At 55.2% G+C, this 15,189-nt stretch overlaps 1 protein-coding gene across 1 annotated transcript; it reads left to right on the forward strand.

The window, feature by feature from the left end:
* The first annotated feature begins 1,945 nt into the window (after window positions 1-1,945).
* Window positions 1,946-6,873, forward strand: IER5L (immediate early response 5 like). The gene has a single exon (XM_010587574.3). It carries the CDS (start codon window positions 2,151-2,153, stop codon window positions 3,369-3,371), a length of 1,221 nt encoding a protein of 406 aa, XP_010585876.2. The 5' UTR covers window positions 1,946-2,150; the 3' UTR covers window positions 3,372-6,873.
* Window positions 6,874-15,189: the final 8,316 nt, after the last annotated feature.

The following is a 15,189-nucleotide window of genomic DNA, read 5'->3' on the forward strand; positions in this document are numbered from 1 at the left end:
TTGACTTGATGGGAAAGGGTTTGGTTTTGGTTTGTATGTCCCTATCACATGGGGTCGCTATGAGTCGGAATTGACTGGATGGCACCCAACAACAACATAACCTCACCAGTAGAATCAAAGTGAGATGCTCTTTGTCTGAATTCTGCCTGGCTTCTCTGGGTGGTGGCAGGGAGAAATGCTACTGGTCGCAGGGGTTTGAGCCAGCTTCAGATTCTTCTTAAAGAAGGGAAAAGTACTGAACATGAACATGGGGCTATGTGACCTTGGGCAAATCACTTAACTTGTCAGTATCTGTTTCCTCGTCTGAAAAATGCAGTAACTGCCTCCTAACCATGCCTGACACTGAGTAGATACTGAAAAAATTGTTCGAGGAAACAAGTCTTGAGAATTCTTAAGGCTAGAGGGAGACCCAGCTCCGCTAAGGGACAAATGAGGAGCTGAGAACAGCCAGAGGAACGGAGGAGGCTCAGAGGAAACTGTGAGGAGGGAGTGAAACAGTGGGAATTCTGCTCGAGTGCCTCCCCAAACCTCATCCCTCACAAGGCTCCCCAGCAGATCTCTCATAGTCCTGGTGAATCCTGTGTGGCCCTCAAGGACCAACTCAAGGACCGCCTCTCCAGGCAAACCTTCTGATCACCAGAGGAGACTCCGGAGCTGCCTGTGCAGCCCCCACCCTGGGTGCCCTGAACACTCCTCTTCCAGAGCAGCAATTACCCCCTTCAGGGCTCCCACTCCAGACAGAAAGCGCTGGGCATCAGCAACCCTGTCCCTTTCTGTTCCCATGGTCTCAGTCCCCAGTTGGGAGGAGGTGACCTATGAATTGTTCAGGATAAGAACCATTCAAACAGTGGCAACAAAATTTGAATCGGTGCGCTCCTTGACCCTCAGTATTCACATCCTTTCTGGAGCTCACAGGCCTGGCACAAAGCTAGCTCTGCCACTAGGAGCTGTGTGACTCTCTAAGGGTCACTAGCTTCTCTGAGCCTCAAGCTCTTCTTCTGCATACCCTGTGAGGAATTCCGGGTATTCGTGGCGGGAGCCTACCCCATGAAGGGAATCCGTGGCGGGAGCCTGCCCCCTACGAGGCACATAATAATAGCACCTGCTGTCGTTATTATTAGTCAGGAAAGGAAAGGAAAGGTTACAGAACTGGTGATTAGGGAACTCAATGCCCAGCTCTCAAAACGACTTCGGGCCTCAGTCGGCTGCGGAGCCCATACACGCCCTGAAGCATGCTTCAGAGTCTTCTCCGCCAGAAGAGACCAACATTCACGATGTTTGGGGTTTTCCCCTGAGACAAATGGGGAGCGCGGCCCTTCCCGAGCATTCTCTGAGGCCCCTAAGTTATGGAGTCAGAGCCAACATTCTCTGATGTTGAGGGCACTCCCAACCCTCTCTCCCTCAAGAGGCCTCCAGCGTCAAGCCAGCGGCCCCACCAGCCTCCAGCAAAGGTCTTGGGTCCCGCTGGTCATCCCGGGGGCTGCATGTGAAAAAGAGGAGGTGCCACAAGACCGCGAGTAGGGAGCTGCGCACACCTGCGCCAGGTGAGGCCCAGTCGCGCGGAAGGGGGAGGAGCCAGTAGCGGCGGTAAGCAGGTGAGCCGACCCCTAGCTCCCCGGAGCCAGGCCTAGGGCGGCTGCAGGCTCCAAAGCTGCTGCTGCGAGGAGACCCTTGTTGCAGAAGCAAGCCCCGGAGGCTCTGAGTCCCGCACGGCGCCGCGGGCCTAGGAGAACATTCGAGGCAGCGGCGGCGTTGGCGGCCCGGGGTCCGTTCGGTATTTGAATAGCACAAAGGAACCGCCTTGGTCTGATTGGCCAGCCAGGTGGCCCTGGGGCGGGCAGCGCCTGTCACTCGGGAGGCCCTGGACACTTCTATTGGCTCATCAGGTGTGAGGCGGGGCCCGTGCACCCGGCTAAATAGCCGGGGCCGGGGCCGGCCGAGGCTCATTGCTTTGGCGCCGTCTGGGGAGCACGATCCCGCGAGTAGCGCGCAGCGCATGGTGGCGGCGCCTCTGGGAGCGCAGCCGACCCGCTGACCCGGGCTCCGTTCCCCCTGCCCAGCGCGGCCCGGCGGCCGGCTGGAGGCAGAAACAGCAGCAGCATTAGCTTTAGCAGCGGCGGCGGCGGCTTCGCCGCCGTCTCCGCGGGAGCATGGAGTGCGCGCTGGACGCCCAGAGCCTGATCAGCATCTCCCTGCGCAAGATCCACAGCTCCCGGACCCAGCGCGGCGGCATCAAGCTGCACAAGAACCTCCTGGTGTCCTACGTGCTCCGCAACGCGCGCCAGCTCTACCTGAGCGAGCGCTACGCCGAGCTCTACCGGCGCCAGCAGCAGCAGCAACAGCAGCAGCCGCCCCACCACCAGCACCAGCACCTCGCATACGCGGCGCCAGGCATGCCAGCCAGCGCGGCCGACTTCGGCCCGCTCCAACTTGGCGGCTGCGGCGGCGGCGGAGACGCGGAGGCGCGCGAGCCTGCCGCCCGGCACCAGCTGCACCAGCTCCACCAGCTCCACCAGCTGCACCTCCAGCAGCAGCTGCACCAACACCAGCACCCGGCGCCCAGGGGCTGTGCGGCGGCGGCGGCCGGGGCGCCCGCGGGCGGCGCGGGGGCGCTCTCGGAGCTGCCCGGGTGCGCGGCGCTCCAGCCGCCGCACGGCGCTCCCCACCGCGGGCCGCCCATGGAGCCGCTGCAGCCGAGTCCTGCGCCGCTGCCGCTGCCGCCGCCTGCGCCCGCCGCGCTCTGCCCGCGGGACCCTCGCGCCTCGGCCGCCTGCTCCTCTCCCTCTGCGCCCCCAGGGGCCGCCCCTCCGGCCGCCGCTTCCCCGCCCTCCTCCCCGACCCCGTCCTCATCCCCTGGCTTCTACCGGGGCGCGTACCCGGCCCCCTCGGACTTCGGCGTGCACTGCAGCAGCCAAACCACCGTGCTGGACCTGGACACTCACGTGGTGACCACGGTGGAGAACGGCTACTTGCACCAGGACTGCTGCGCCTCCGCCCACTGCCCCTGCTGTGGCCAGGGCGCCCCAGGACCCGGCCTGGCGCCCGCAGCCGGATGCAAGCGCAAGTATTACCCAGGCCAGGAGGAGGAGGACGACGACGAGGAGGACGCCGGCGAGCTGGGGGCCGAGCCCCCCGGGGGCGCCCCGTTCGCCCCCTGCAAGCGCGCCCGCTTCGAGGACTTCTGCCCGGACGCGTCCCCGGACGCGTCCAACATCTCAAACTTGATCTCCATCTTTGGCTCGGGCTTCTCGGGGCTGGTGAGCCGACAGCCGGACTCCTCGGAGCAGCCGCCGCCGCTCAACGGGCAGCTGTGCGCCAAGCAGGCGCTCGCCAGCCTCGGCGCCTGGACTCGAGCCATTGTCGCCTTCTAGGGACCCCTGAAGGCGCGGGGCCCCGGGGCCCCGCAGGGCTGGGGCCAAACAAAGACTTGGGCAAGGGGCGAGAGAAGGGAGTGAGCGGGCGCCCGGCCACTCGGGGCTGACCTGGGGGCGAGCAGTGGGTGGCGGCTGATGTTTTATAAATTGTAAAATAAAAAGAAAAAGAAATCTAAGATCTTGGACTTTATTTTTGCAGAGAGAAAAAGCGCCTATTTAAGATGCTTTGTATTTCCCCTACTCTTTTTTTCTTTTTATTGTAGTGATTGCAGTGGTGTTTTTAGCAAGGAGCCAGCCACGTGAGGGAGGGCTGCTGCCCAGAGGAGGTGCCGGGCAGCCGGGGGCAAGGCAGGACGCCCAGGCCACCCGGGCCCGCCGGGGGCGCAGCGCAGGAGGGCGCGGGGCCGGGAAGGCCGATTCTCATCGGTTGTCAGACCCAGGAACCCGGGCGCTCGGTTCTCCCGAGTCCCATCATGGGGTGAGGGATGGGTCTTGTGAAATCCTGAGTAAAAACAAAGGCAAACTCTATCTCCGAAAGGGACGTTTGGGTCACATTTCCTCTCTGGGGGCGGCCTCCAAAGTTCTCAAAATGAGAAGGCAGAAATGAAAACACTTCAACTTTTTTTTCTTTTCTTCCCAGGGCGGGTGTCTTGAATCCCTCCTCTCTCCGCCCCTCTGGCTCGGTTCTTTTCCCCTCCCCCCCGCACCCCCCCGCCCCCGTCTCCTGAACTCGGGGGAAGTGTCCGACACCCGGACACTCACGGACACTCACGGACACTGTTTGGGGAAGGGGTGGGGGGCGGGCACGCCGGACTACATTTCCCATCATGCCCAGCATTGCGGTCCTCCCTAAACAAAAAAGGAAGTCGATTCCATCACCTGGATCCCAGCGGCCCCGGGGGAGGGAGGGGCCGCCGACTGCGTTGGAGACTTTTCACTAAGTTCCTGGTCAGATGTGGTGTTTGTGTGTGTGCTTCTAAGTTGCGCTTTCCTGATTCAGCCTTCGGTTGCATTTAATGAAACCAGCATTGTTCGAGCCTGTGAGAAACCCGTCCTGTGTCTTCAGCTAGATAGATTTTGTTTAATTTAAAAACCTTTTGTTGTAAAAAGGTGGGGGTTCATCTACAGCCCCTCTGGCCTTCTGCCATCAGCACCATGTGGACCCCGAAACAAGTTACCAACCCATCCTTTCTCGGCCCTTCTTTCTCATTCTCATGTATTTTTGTGCATACTGAATTGTATATCACCAGATAAAACTGTTCAGATTGTTTAAATTTATAAACTTAATAAAAAGGCAATTATAGAGGATGATGGTGCCTTGTTTTCAGAGAGGCCTGGGGGTGTGGCGAGGATAGATGGGGTGGGAAGACACACACACACACACACACACACACACGCAAACCCTAGCTCTCCTGGGCGTGGGCGGGTGGGATCTGCCCACATATGCAGGGCCAGGGAGGGGGCCAAGGGTGGGAAACGCTGGGGATAAAGCCGGTGCCGCGCGCATCCCAAGCCCCCTCTCCTCGCGTGACCTGCGCCCCGACTGGAACAGGCAGCCTCCGGGGTCTGCAGCAGGAAACCGAGCTAGCCTCCAGCAGATTTCCTGCCCATCCAGGGCGCAGGGCCTGGTCGGCCTCGGCTCTGAGCTCTCTGCAGCCGGGGAGAGCAGCTGGGGGACGCTGGGGGGCTGCTGGGCCACCCACACTCCCCACCCGGCGCCTCCGCCCGCACGTCCGCACGTCTCGAGCTGCAACTTGGGGAAGTTTTTCCTTTTCCTTTTTTTTTAAGTTGAGTTTGTTATCACTGCTCGGTGCCACTTGGTGGTGTGCTGGCGGCGTCTCCCTCCCTCCTCGCGCTCCTCCCCTCTCCTTCTCCTCTCCCTCACTCCCGCCTCTCTTCCCTCCCGGGTGGATGGAGGCAGGAAGGCTTCAGGCGCGCTCTCCGCTCTGACCACCTACTGAATGACCTCAGAGTGGGAGAATGTGCCAAGGCCCCAAGGAAGCTCGCGTTCTCCCCACTGGAACCAAATTCACATCTGGAGCCGCGGCTCAGGCCCGGGGGCGCGCAGGGTGGTTCCAGCTCTGCAAAGAGAAGATAGGAAAAAAAGAGCCACCCCCCCCCCAAAAGGAAAGGGGCATCTTTGCTCTGTTTGTTTGATAGTGTCTCTCTCGGTGTCTGTCTCTGGCTGTCTCCCCTAGGCTCGTTCTCTCTTATCCCTGCGCTTCCCATTCCTGCGCGAGCCTCTTATTTACCCCGCAAGGCAGCTCACTCCCCCCACCCCAGCCTTCCCGCCACCAGCAGCAAGAGGAGGGGCTGCGGCCGAGAGGCCCCCACCCTAGACTCTGAGAAGCGGACCCAATCCAGTCTCAGAGGCCCGCGCGGGCCCGGAGTCGCGAGAGGCGAAGTTCTCGGGGACATTCAAGAGCGCGGGGGGCTGCAAAGGTCCGCGATGGGGGTTGGGGAAGAGGGAGGCTCTGAAGGCTTGAGTTATGGAGAAGAAAGGCACCTTCACCACCCGCCCCCCCCCCCCCAGGGCTGCTTTCTCGGCCTCCCACGGGAAGAGTCTAGAGCTGCTGGGGAGGGGTAACAGCGCGTCCCCCTCCCCATTTTTTCCCTGCACGTCCAAGGAAATAGCTGTTTGATGCACGGTTTTGATTCGATCCACCAAGCCAATTGCCAGAGCTCCCCCTAGCGTCGCTTCAATGGCGCTGCAGCGGTTGCGGCAGGGAGTGGGCGAGGCACAACCTCTGGCGGAGGGGCTGCTGGGGGGCTGCTCAGTGCCCACCTGGGGCGCACAGCGGCGTGGAGACCCAGCCCTGGCGGGGGCGGGACGCTTTAAGAGCCTGCGTCCCCATTCCTGGCCCGCGTCGGGGAGGGGGCACGTGGTCTTCCGCCTTTGTTGGGATTGCGGAGCTGGCCACGGGAAGGGACCCACCAAGAGGTTTAGGAAGTCCCCTACATGTCCCCGGGATCCCCGCGGCAAAGGAGTGTAGGTCGCGGGCTGCGAAATAAGAGCTCGGAACTCAACCGGACCTGGAACCTGGGTTGTCTTCCCTTCCGCCAGGTTTTCTGAGTTTAAGCTGCTCAGGGAGACTCAGGCGGGATTGGGATCAGAACCGAGTGAAACCGGAGGATGGAGACGGAGGACCCGGGGAGCAGTCGGGAGAGAAATGCTCTCCCTCCTCCCCCCCACCCCCGCACACCTTATCTTTTCAGGGCCCGGGGCCCTCGGTCAGACACGCAAAGGGTTAATGCGTTGACCCTAATACGCGGTGACCCAAAACAAAACCCAATGGCAATCTACATCCCCCACCAAGACACTCCACACAAAACAGTAACACACCCCACAGCCCTGATACTACCCTGTGCGCCACACCCGGCAAAAACACCGTCCCCAACACATGACTCTCTAAGCAGCATCCTCATGCCACTCACAAACCGCCCCCCACCCCCGCACTGGCACAGCATACAACATGCCCGCCAAGCACACACAGAGAGACTAATACTCCCATGCACAGCACAACAGAAAGGGTGGGTCCTGGGGAGGGGGGGCGGAATGCCTGACTCTGGGGATTGTAGGAAAGCGGTAAGGGGCTAGGCAGGCAGGAAAACCAGGAGTCTGACCCAGATCCACAGACAAGCCCCTGTACCTCCTGTAAAAGACTGAGCCAGACCCCACAAGAGCCTCTAGGCAGGACTGGAGCTGCTGCTTGGGGAGGTGGGGGGATTGGAAAAGACTGAGGACCCCAAAGAGCAGCAGAGAGGGGAAGCTTCCTGAGAACAGCAGCTCCAGTAGCTCCTGGTAAGCCCCTGGCCCCCACAGGTGAACCAGCACCACACACACAGAGATGCACACTTCCCCTGGCTCCTAGGACAGTGCAGGTCCTGCTGCCCTTGATATGTGGTATAGGCTGAGCCAGGCTCTAAGTTGCTCTCCCAGCAACATGGAGCTGCTGGGATGACAGCCCAGAGCCTCCAAGAGCTACAGACTGCCCGTCCAGAGAAGCCAGGGGCTGGGGATGCCCAGGGCTCCCAAGAGGGCCATTGGACAGGGCCCTGAGATCTGGGTGCTTCTATGCATGTGTTTGTGTGTGTCAGAAAGAGAGAGCATGTGTGCCTGTGGTACAGGGCATGCACACCAGGGGCTGGGTCTTTCTGCATCACCATTCACCTGACGCACATTTACAGAGAGCCCACTTGGTGCCCGGCCTGTGCAAAGCCCTGAACTCACCAACACAAACACTAACAGCAAATCCCTTTCTATGGATTAGCTCATTTCATTTTCCCAACTGCCCTCTGAGGTAGATAGTCTTAGCATCCTGCTTTTAGAAGTGAGAAAACTTGCCCAGGGTCACACAGCAAAGAAGCAGTCAGTCTCTACCTTCTAAAGCTCGCAGTTTAGCAGGGAAGAATTTTAACATATTACATTGCTAGTTGACATTTGAGCTGTGTGTTCTTAAATAGTAATATGGATTAATTCCAGCTGAGCCTAAACTTGGTCTGGGGTCTGGTCAGGCATGAACTAGTGGGTTGGGAATACCCTCCCTGATTCTTCATGTTCCTGGTCCAGGGACAAGGGATGAGGAGACACAAAGACGGTGGTGTCTGTGTCCCACCCCAGCCAAGGCAAGGACTGACCTATTCCTGGTATTAGTCAGGACTCTTGGGTGGTGGCAGGGGACAGCAACCCAACAGGAACCAGCTGGGGCAAAAGTGGAATTTACTGGCTCATGGCACTAAACTGTGCAGTGGGCAAGGGTAGAGCTGGCCTCAGGCACAACCGGATCCAGGGCCAAATCTTCTCCAGGGTGTGCTGTCTGCCTCCGGTAGCTCTGTCGACACTTAAGCTTCTCCTACTACAGACCCACTTCTCACTACAGCAGCAGAAAGCAGCTCCTGGATTCCCAACTCACAGCCTCCCCACTCACAGAGATGCCTTCTTCCCTTATTTTCAACTCAGAAAATCCCAGCAAAGGGTTTTATCACATCCTAAACCTGGTCCTGACCCAAAGCCCACGGCCAAAGTTGAAGGGTGGTTGGCAGCCCACGCTGGAAGCTCATGTTGAATGTGTGCAGAGAAGAGGGGGTCTGCTTAGAGAAGGAGATCCTGGGTAGACAAACCGAGGATGTCCTCCAAAGAACAGGGCTGCAAGCTAAAGGTAGCGTTTTCACATGCGACTTGGGGACATCCAGGATGCAGGCAGGGCTGCTTTGGGGCCTGAATGATTGAGTGCAGCCAACACAGCTCTGGAGACGGAGCACTCTCCCTACTCCTGGCCAGGACATCTAGTGCCTCCCAGGTTTGCCACTCAGGACTCACCAGGGCAGGGGGCCAGATTCTACCAGAAAGCTCCATGGTAGGGACAGCAGCAGGCACCATTCTCAGGGAACTTAGGACAGTGGACATTCACAAGCAGGCCAAAGTGGGAGAACATGGCTGGGAGCACATGTGGCTTCTCCAGGAACTCCCAGGTGTAAGTGAAAAGGCTTTGAAGGGAGGCTGAGATACCCACCAGCCAGATTAAGGGGGAGAGGGACCACGCTAAGGTTAATACGGCCACCTTGACACCCCCAACTGGTGGGGCCAGGGAGTACCTGGGGTATTATTATCTATACCCACGTGTAGATATAAAAGGCTGAATAAAACAAACAAACGAACAAACACATTGCCATCTAGTCGATTCTGACTCATAGCAACCCCATAGAACAGAGTAGAACTGCCCTGTAGAGTTTCCAAGGAGCGCCTGGTAGATTCGAACTGCAGACCTCTTGGTTAGCAGCCGTAGCACTTAATCACTACGCTACCAGGGCTTCCAAAAGGCTGAATAGAAGGTTGAAAATGGCAACAAGGCTATTACTTGATGGAGGGATTACAGGTGGCCTTTATTTTATTGTTCATACACTTCCATGTTTTCCAAATTTTCTCCCATGAGCATGTATCACTTTTATATTTAGAAGAAAAAATTAACACTATACTTTTCAGAGAAAAATGCTACATGACAGGTGCTATAGTTGATACACAGAGTGCTATGGAGCAGGGAGGAGGGAATGTTCGGCCTGTCTGGGGCAGACTCAGGTACAACCTCAGAGAAACAGACTTCTCATGGAAATGCCTGGGTTAACCAGAATTCACCCCCCTGCACTGTTTTTGTTAAAAAAAAAAAGGAGACAAAATGAAGGCTCATCTCGAGAGTGCTGTTGAGGCGGCGTTCTGCAGGGAACCTTGTTCATTCTCATCTCTGACCCCTGCCCCAGCCCCGCCCAGTCCTACCCATTAATCATCAAAGAATGATTTGCTCAGAGTTGCTGATTATGGGGCAAGGTGGGTGGTAAGAGGCAAATAAGCTTGGGAAATATTTTCAGCAACTTGGGCTGAAACTAAAGGGGAAACAGCAAAGCTCAGGAGAAAAGAGCACTGGACCCGGAGTTAGGAGTCCCAGGGGCTGGTTCTGGCTCGGCCACAGACTGACCTTGGGACCTGGGATGAGTCATTTCCTTTTCAGGCCCACATGCCCACATCTGAAGTCAGAGAGAGCAGTAAGGTCTTCACCAGCTTTTATGCTCTAAAAGTTGAAAAAGTAACCACTGCTCCAAGCTTTCTGTTGATCTGAGGCTTTGTGTCCAGTCAGAGTTAGAAAAATGCAGGCATCGATATCAGAGTCCCACCTGTACCTCTGAGTATGGACATCTGCCTATTTTCCCAACTCATTCAATAAATTCATTCATTCAGATGTTTTTTAATATCTATATATGCCAGGCACTGTGTTGCCACCACCGATGCAGCCATGAGTAAGACAGACAAGGGTCCAGTCCTCACGGTGCTTACATTCTGCTTGGGAGACAGACAATAAACAAGTAAACCAATAAACAATTAGATACGTGCTGTGAGAAAATAAAAACCCGGAAATGGACCAGAGAGGACTGGTGTAGAAGACCAGCACCATTTTAGATCTGGTGATCAGAGAAGGCCTCCTCGAGGTGACATTTGAGCCGAGACCTGAAAGAGCCAGCTATATCAGTCAGTAGAGGAATGGCTATGCTGCAGTAACAAAGTAAGCCCCAAGTCTCAGACTTAACAGAGATTTATTTCTTGACCATAAAAAGTTCACTTAAGTCAGACAAGTTTTGCAGGCAACTGTGCTCCATGCAGTGAGTCAGTGATTCAGGCTGCTTCTGTGTCAACACAAGACTTCCAGATTCACCTCAGCAAATGAAGAGAGCTAGGAATTCTGCAAAGAAGTGAGTCTCCTCATTTACACGCACAGCCCCTTGGCCAGAACCAGTCCCATGGCCCTGCTTATCTGGAAGGGTCTAGGAAGGAGACATGACCCACATATGGGTGGACACTAGAAATTCCCACCACACCAGTTGGATGGAATGATGGTGGGAGAGTGTTTGAGGCAAAAGGAACAGCAGTGCAAAGACTAAACACAGGAACTAATTTGGCGCTTTCAAGGAACGGAAGGAAGCCCTACACAGCTGAGGCAATGGGCAAGGGAGAGAATGGCAGGAGGTAGGTCCAGAATGGGAGGCAGGAACAGGTTCACCTTGGCCATTGGTGACCATGGTAACGAGTTTAAATTGTACTATAAGTGCAGTGGATTAGAGTTCAATATCTGGCAACAGAGAGACCTAGGTTCACACAGGACCGGATTACCCAATAAGCAAGGTACACATGGGCTCAATTGTGCCTTCCCACCAATCTGCAGTGTACAATTTCACCTGTCCCCCACCGCATTAAAGATGTGGTGAAATCCATGTGAAATTGCTCACCACAGATTAGCAAGTAAATACAATTAACTATGTGCGTACCTTGCTCAATGCAAGCTGGTGCATACTGTGCTTACTGGTTAATTCACCCCTAGGTTCCTCTGAGGTGGCCGAGTGGATTCGGTTATGATCTATGACGGGACTTCCAGTAAGCACACAGCAAGCAGTAGCAATTATTAGTGGTATAGAAACTCATTTCCTTCCTTTCCCCAGGTCAGTGGAGGGGAGAGTGCCTGTGGGTTGGGGGGGCCAGCATAAACACCGTCTGGGTCAGCTGCCCAAACCAGTTTCCCTGGTTGTACTGGTGGCCAGGCTGGGGCCCCAGGCCAATCCAAGCTCTGTCCCTCTTCCTAGAGAGCTGAGCCCATGGGCACACCTGTCTGAGGGGCCCTTAGCAAAGGGAGAGGATGGAGTGAGGTCCCAGGGCTGGGTGAGAGTTCCTCATGCAAAACTTCTCAAAGCCGATGAATATCAGATGAGTGAACGTGGCATGTAACACAGACGACCAAGCACAAGAGGGCTTCTCAGGACCACCCCCACCTGGGGCACCCAGCCAGCCAGGCTCTCCACTGCTTTCTAGGTGACAATTGGCTCTTTACTTCGCCTCGCCGAACCTCCGTTTCCTCATCTGCAAAATGAAGATGCACACGAGAGTACCCACCTGTGCAGAGAGGGTTCCCCAGCACCGTGCCTGGCATGGAGAAAACACCCAGTAAGTGAGAGCTGCCATATTGTTATCGATCAGCTCTGCCCAGATATTAACTTTTCCCTAGCAAAACACTGGACACTTTCCCCGCTAACGCTCTCCTGTTGGACAAAATCAAAGACCTAATAAGTAAGAAGATTCCCTTTTCCCAGAAGAACTAGTCAAGAGCTTTTTACTCTGGGGAGGGGAAGAGAAGGAAGTGTCCTATAAACTTTTTTGATTTTTGTGTCTTCCCATTAATTGGAACTTGGGTTTAAAAAAAAAGGCTAATCCTCAGGAAGGTGTCTGGGTATCTGACAGACACAGGGAAGGTCAACACTGACTCAGTCCGTGTCTAACCATTTCATTTAGGAGAGCAATGAGTGCTTGGTGGGTGGGTGAGTGAATGAACGGGTGGATGCAGTGCGGTGAATGCTTTTATATGGCCTTCCTAGCCATGTTCTTATAACTCCCACAAAATGATTCACTGGGACTATGCAAATTGAGTGACTCATGGTCTACCAACGGGATTGGTCAGTTCATGGTCCTGGTAGGAGGGCCATGACTTGACAAGAAGTAGGCTTAACGTGAGGGCCAATCTCACAGACTTTCAGGAGGGCCTCACCTCCATCAATAAGAGTCTGGAATGGAGCACGTCCTTTGGACCAAGGACCCGGGGTCACTGTGCTGAGGACCTCCTAGACCCAAAAGAAAGGGCAAACACTGAAGATGGTGCAAGACGGCAAGAGACAGTGGTGGTTGGCTTGCTGGCCAATAGATCAAGAGCTGAGCACCTTCGGATAGGAGGCTTCCCAGGAGAGCTAAAAGAGCTGTAACACTTGCCCGTGCAGGGCAGAAACCTGAGTGTGCCCCGTGCAGGGGTTGACTCAGAGGGTCCTGTGCAGGGGTCTTTCTACAGCAGAGTGGAACCTGATGCCTCTGGGCAGGAGGCTTTCCAGCAGAGCTAAGAGACTGTAACACTTGCCTGTGCAGGACAGATGACTGAGTGTGCCTCAAGTAGAGTAGGGGCTACATGCATCCCCTGCTGGGCAGAGGGAGCCAGGTAGCATGACAGCAAGAGAGCCCTGCAGGCCCAGGTAGCTTGGCAGGAGCCAGAGGTAGAGCTTAGAAGTGTCCAGCAGCAGATGCTTGGGACAGCCTGTGTAGGGGTCTTCTTGCCAGCAAGGCAAGGCCACTGAGGCCCAGCAGCAGAGCAGAAGCCTCGGGCAGCATGGTGGTAGCCGGAGGCAGAAGTGACCTGAACACAGTATCTGACCTGAACCAATGTGTGCCTGCCCACCGACATAAGAATGAAGATGGGTAATTGGGGAAGAGTAAGCATTTCTTCTTTTGAGAATCTGTTGTTGTTTACTGTTTGCTTTCTATAAATAACAATAAAGCTTTTCACTTTGCCAGCACTGTCTAAGTGCCTTGTGTGTCTGGCTTGATCATAGATGAATGTAGCTCCCATAGAATGACTGATGCCAGTGGGTATATGTGTCTTCTTCCTAGAAGTCTTATGGCTGCCTGGAAGTTTGAGGCACAGCCTGTCTGCATACACCATGCAGACAGACTGACATGTATACACAGTGGATAAGTGAATAGATGGGTGGATGAATGAATGAATGGGTAGATGAATGAATGAATGCATCTATTCCAGGGAGTGACTTAAAGGGAAAACGTTGGGTGAGAAATTGTTCTAGCTTGTCCTCCCTCCATCAGGCCCTTCCCAGCACCCATGCCCGTGGGTCTCTAACTCCTACCCTCCTGCTCCCCAGCCCAGTCACTTCTTGATGCTTTCTGTACACTCCCATGCACCCTTCCCACTCATGTTCCCCAACTCCCAGAGCCCTGCAGGCCACTACTACTCCCCACCCTCAAGGGGAACTTGTGGGTTTCCTTTGGCACCCATGGAGATTAGCCTGGGAAGACCTGGGAAGGCTGGAGAACAAAGCTTTCCTTTGTTCAGAGGGAGAAATTGAGGCCTGCAATAGGTAAAGGACATGGTGGGGGAACATAAAGGATCCATGTGGGAAAGGGGCCAATGAGACCTCTAAGTGACCTGCAGGGGTACAAAGTGGGTGGACAGTTTCAAGACTCTTGAAATTAAGAAAGACACCCAGGTGTCCAAATTCCCAGGCTTGTATCCTCTCCTCTGTGGGGCCCATATTGTGCAGGCCTCCGAAACTCTTAGCAAAGAGGGGATTTACTAGCTAAGAAACTGGGAAGTCCATGGGTGTTTATGCTTTGTGCACAGCTGAATCCAGAGGCTCGCTCACGTGATACCATCAGGGCTTGCTCACTCATCTCTTGGACTTCCTGTCCCTTCTTGGTCTCTTGCTCAGGGCTAGCTTCATGGGTGTGCACCGGAGCAGTCGCACAGAATTCCATGCTCAGAACAATCCCATGCACGGATTTAATGCTCTGGATTTGCCATCTTGAAATTCTTAACAATTTTATCTTAGAATTTGCCTTTTGTATGTGAAGTCCTATGGGACAACGGAGCATTTGCCAGGAGCTTGGAGAGCTTGGAGCTTCAACTCATGTGCGGACCTGCCTTCCACCACCAACCTGCCTCCCTGGAACAGGTTCTCTACCCCCTGGCATCCCCTACCTGCCCCCACACGGTGACCATTCCCACCCTCTCTCCTAGGAAGGGGCCTGGGCACAAGTACAAGGAGGGTAGAGTCAGTCACACGTGCCCAGCAGCATCTCAGGGCAAGGCAGTGGTTGCCACTGCCGTGAGTGGACAGGACCACAGCATATCTGGTGGCTGAGAGGCCATGGCTAGGCAGGGAGAACCTCTCTCCCACCGCCAATCCATGCACCCCCTCTGCCATAGGTTGGGGCAGCAGGTCTGTGGGAAGCAGAGCTGCCTGGCTCAACTTCCTCAGACCCCACCCCTAGCCAGGGCTTGGAATATCATTCTAGTGGCTGGCAGGAAAAAGAATCCAGCAGCTATTAGACAGGAGTCAGTGTGCCCACAGGGCTGGGATAGGTGGTCTGCATAACTCCTCACCTGCTGAGAGCCTCCCTTCCTCCTTCTAATCTGCCGAGTGTGGCTTGTGTCTGTCTTTTCTGACCAGTGGGAGGCACTCTCCAGGATGAGCCACAAAATAAAAATTGTGTAATTTCTGTGATTCTACATATGAATTAAATGCCCTGATACTTACATTTAAAATATTATGCAATGATAAAGATGAATGGTAAACGTCATGCTAATCATGTAATATATTAAATTTTCTTTACTTAGAATGACAGTAAATAGCAAATAAAAAACATGATGATGATAGACACATGACATTATGCATTTGTCACAACCCATGGGCTGCACAACAGAAAGAGTGAACCCTGATGTCA

The sequence above is a fragment of the Loxodonta africana genome, chromosome 9 (genome assembly GCF_030014295.1).
Source record: "Loxodonta africana isolate mLoxAfr1 chromosome 9, mLoxAfr1.hap2, whole genome shotgun sequence".
Lineage (NCBI taxonomy): Eukaryota > Metazoa > Chordata > Mammalia > Proboscidea > Elephantidae > Loxodonta > Loxodonta africana.

Excerpts from the sequence above, each read along its gene's own strand:
- IER5L (XM_010587574.3), top strand. The coding sequence starts at position 2,151 with ATGGAGTGCGCGCTGGACGCCCAGAGCCTGATCAGCATCTCCCTGCGC.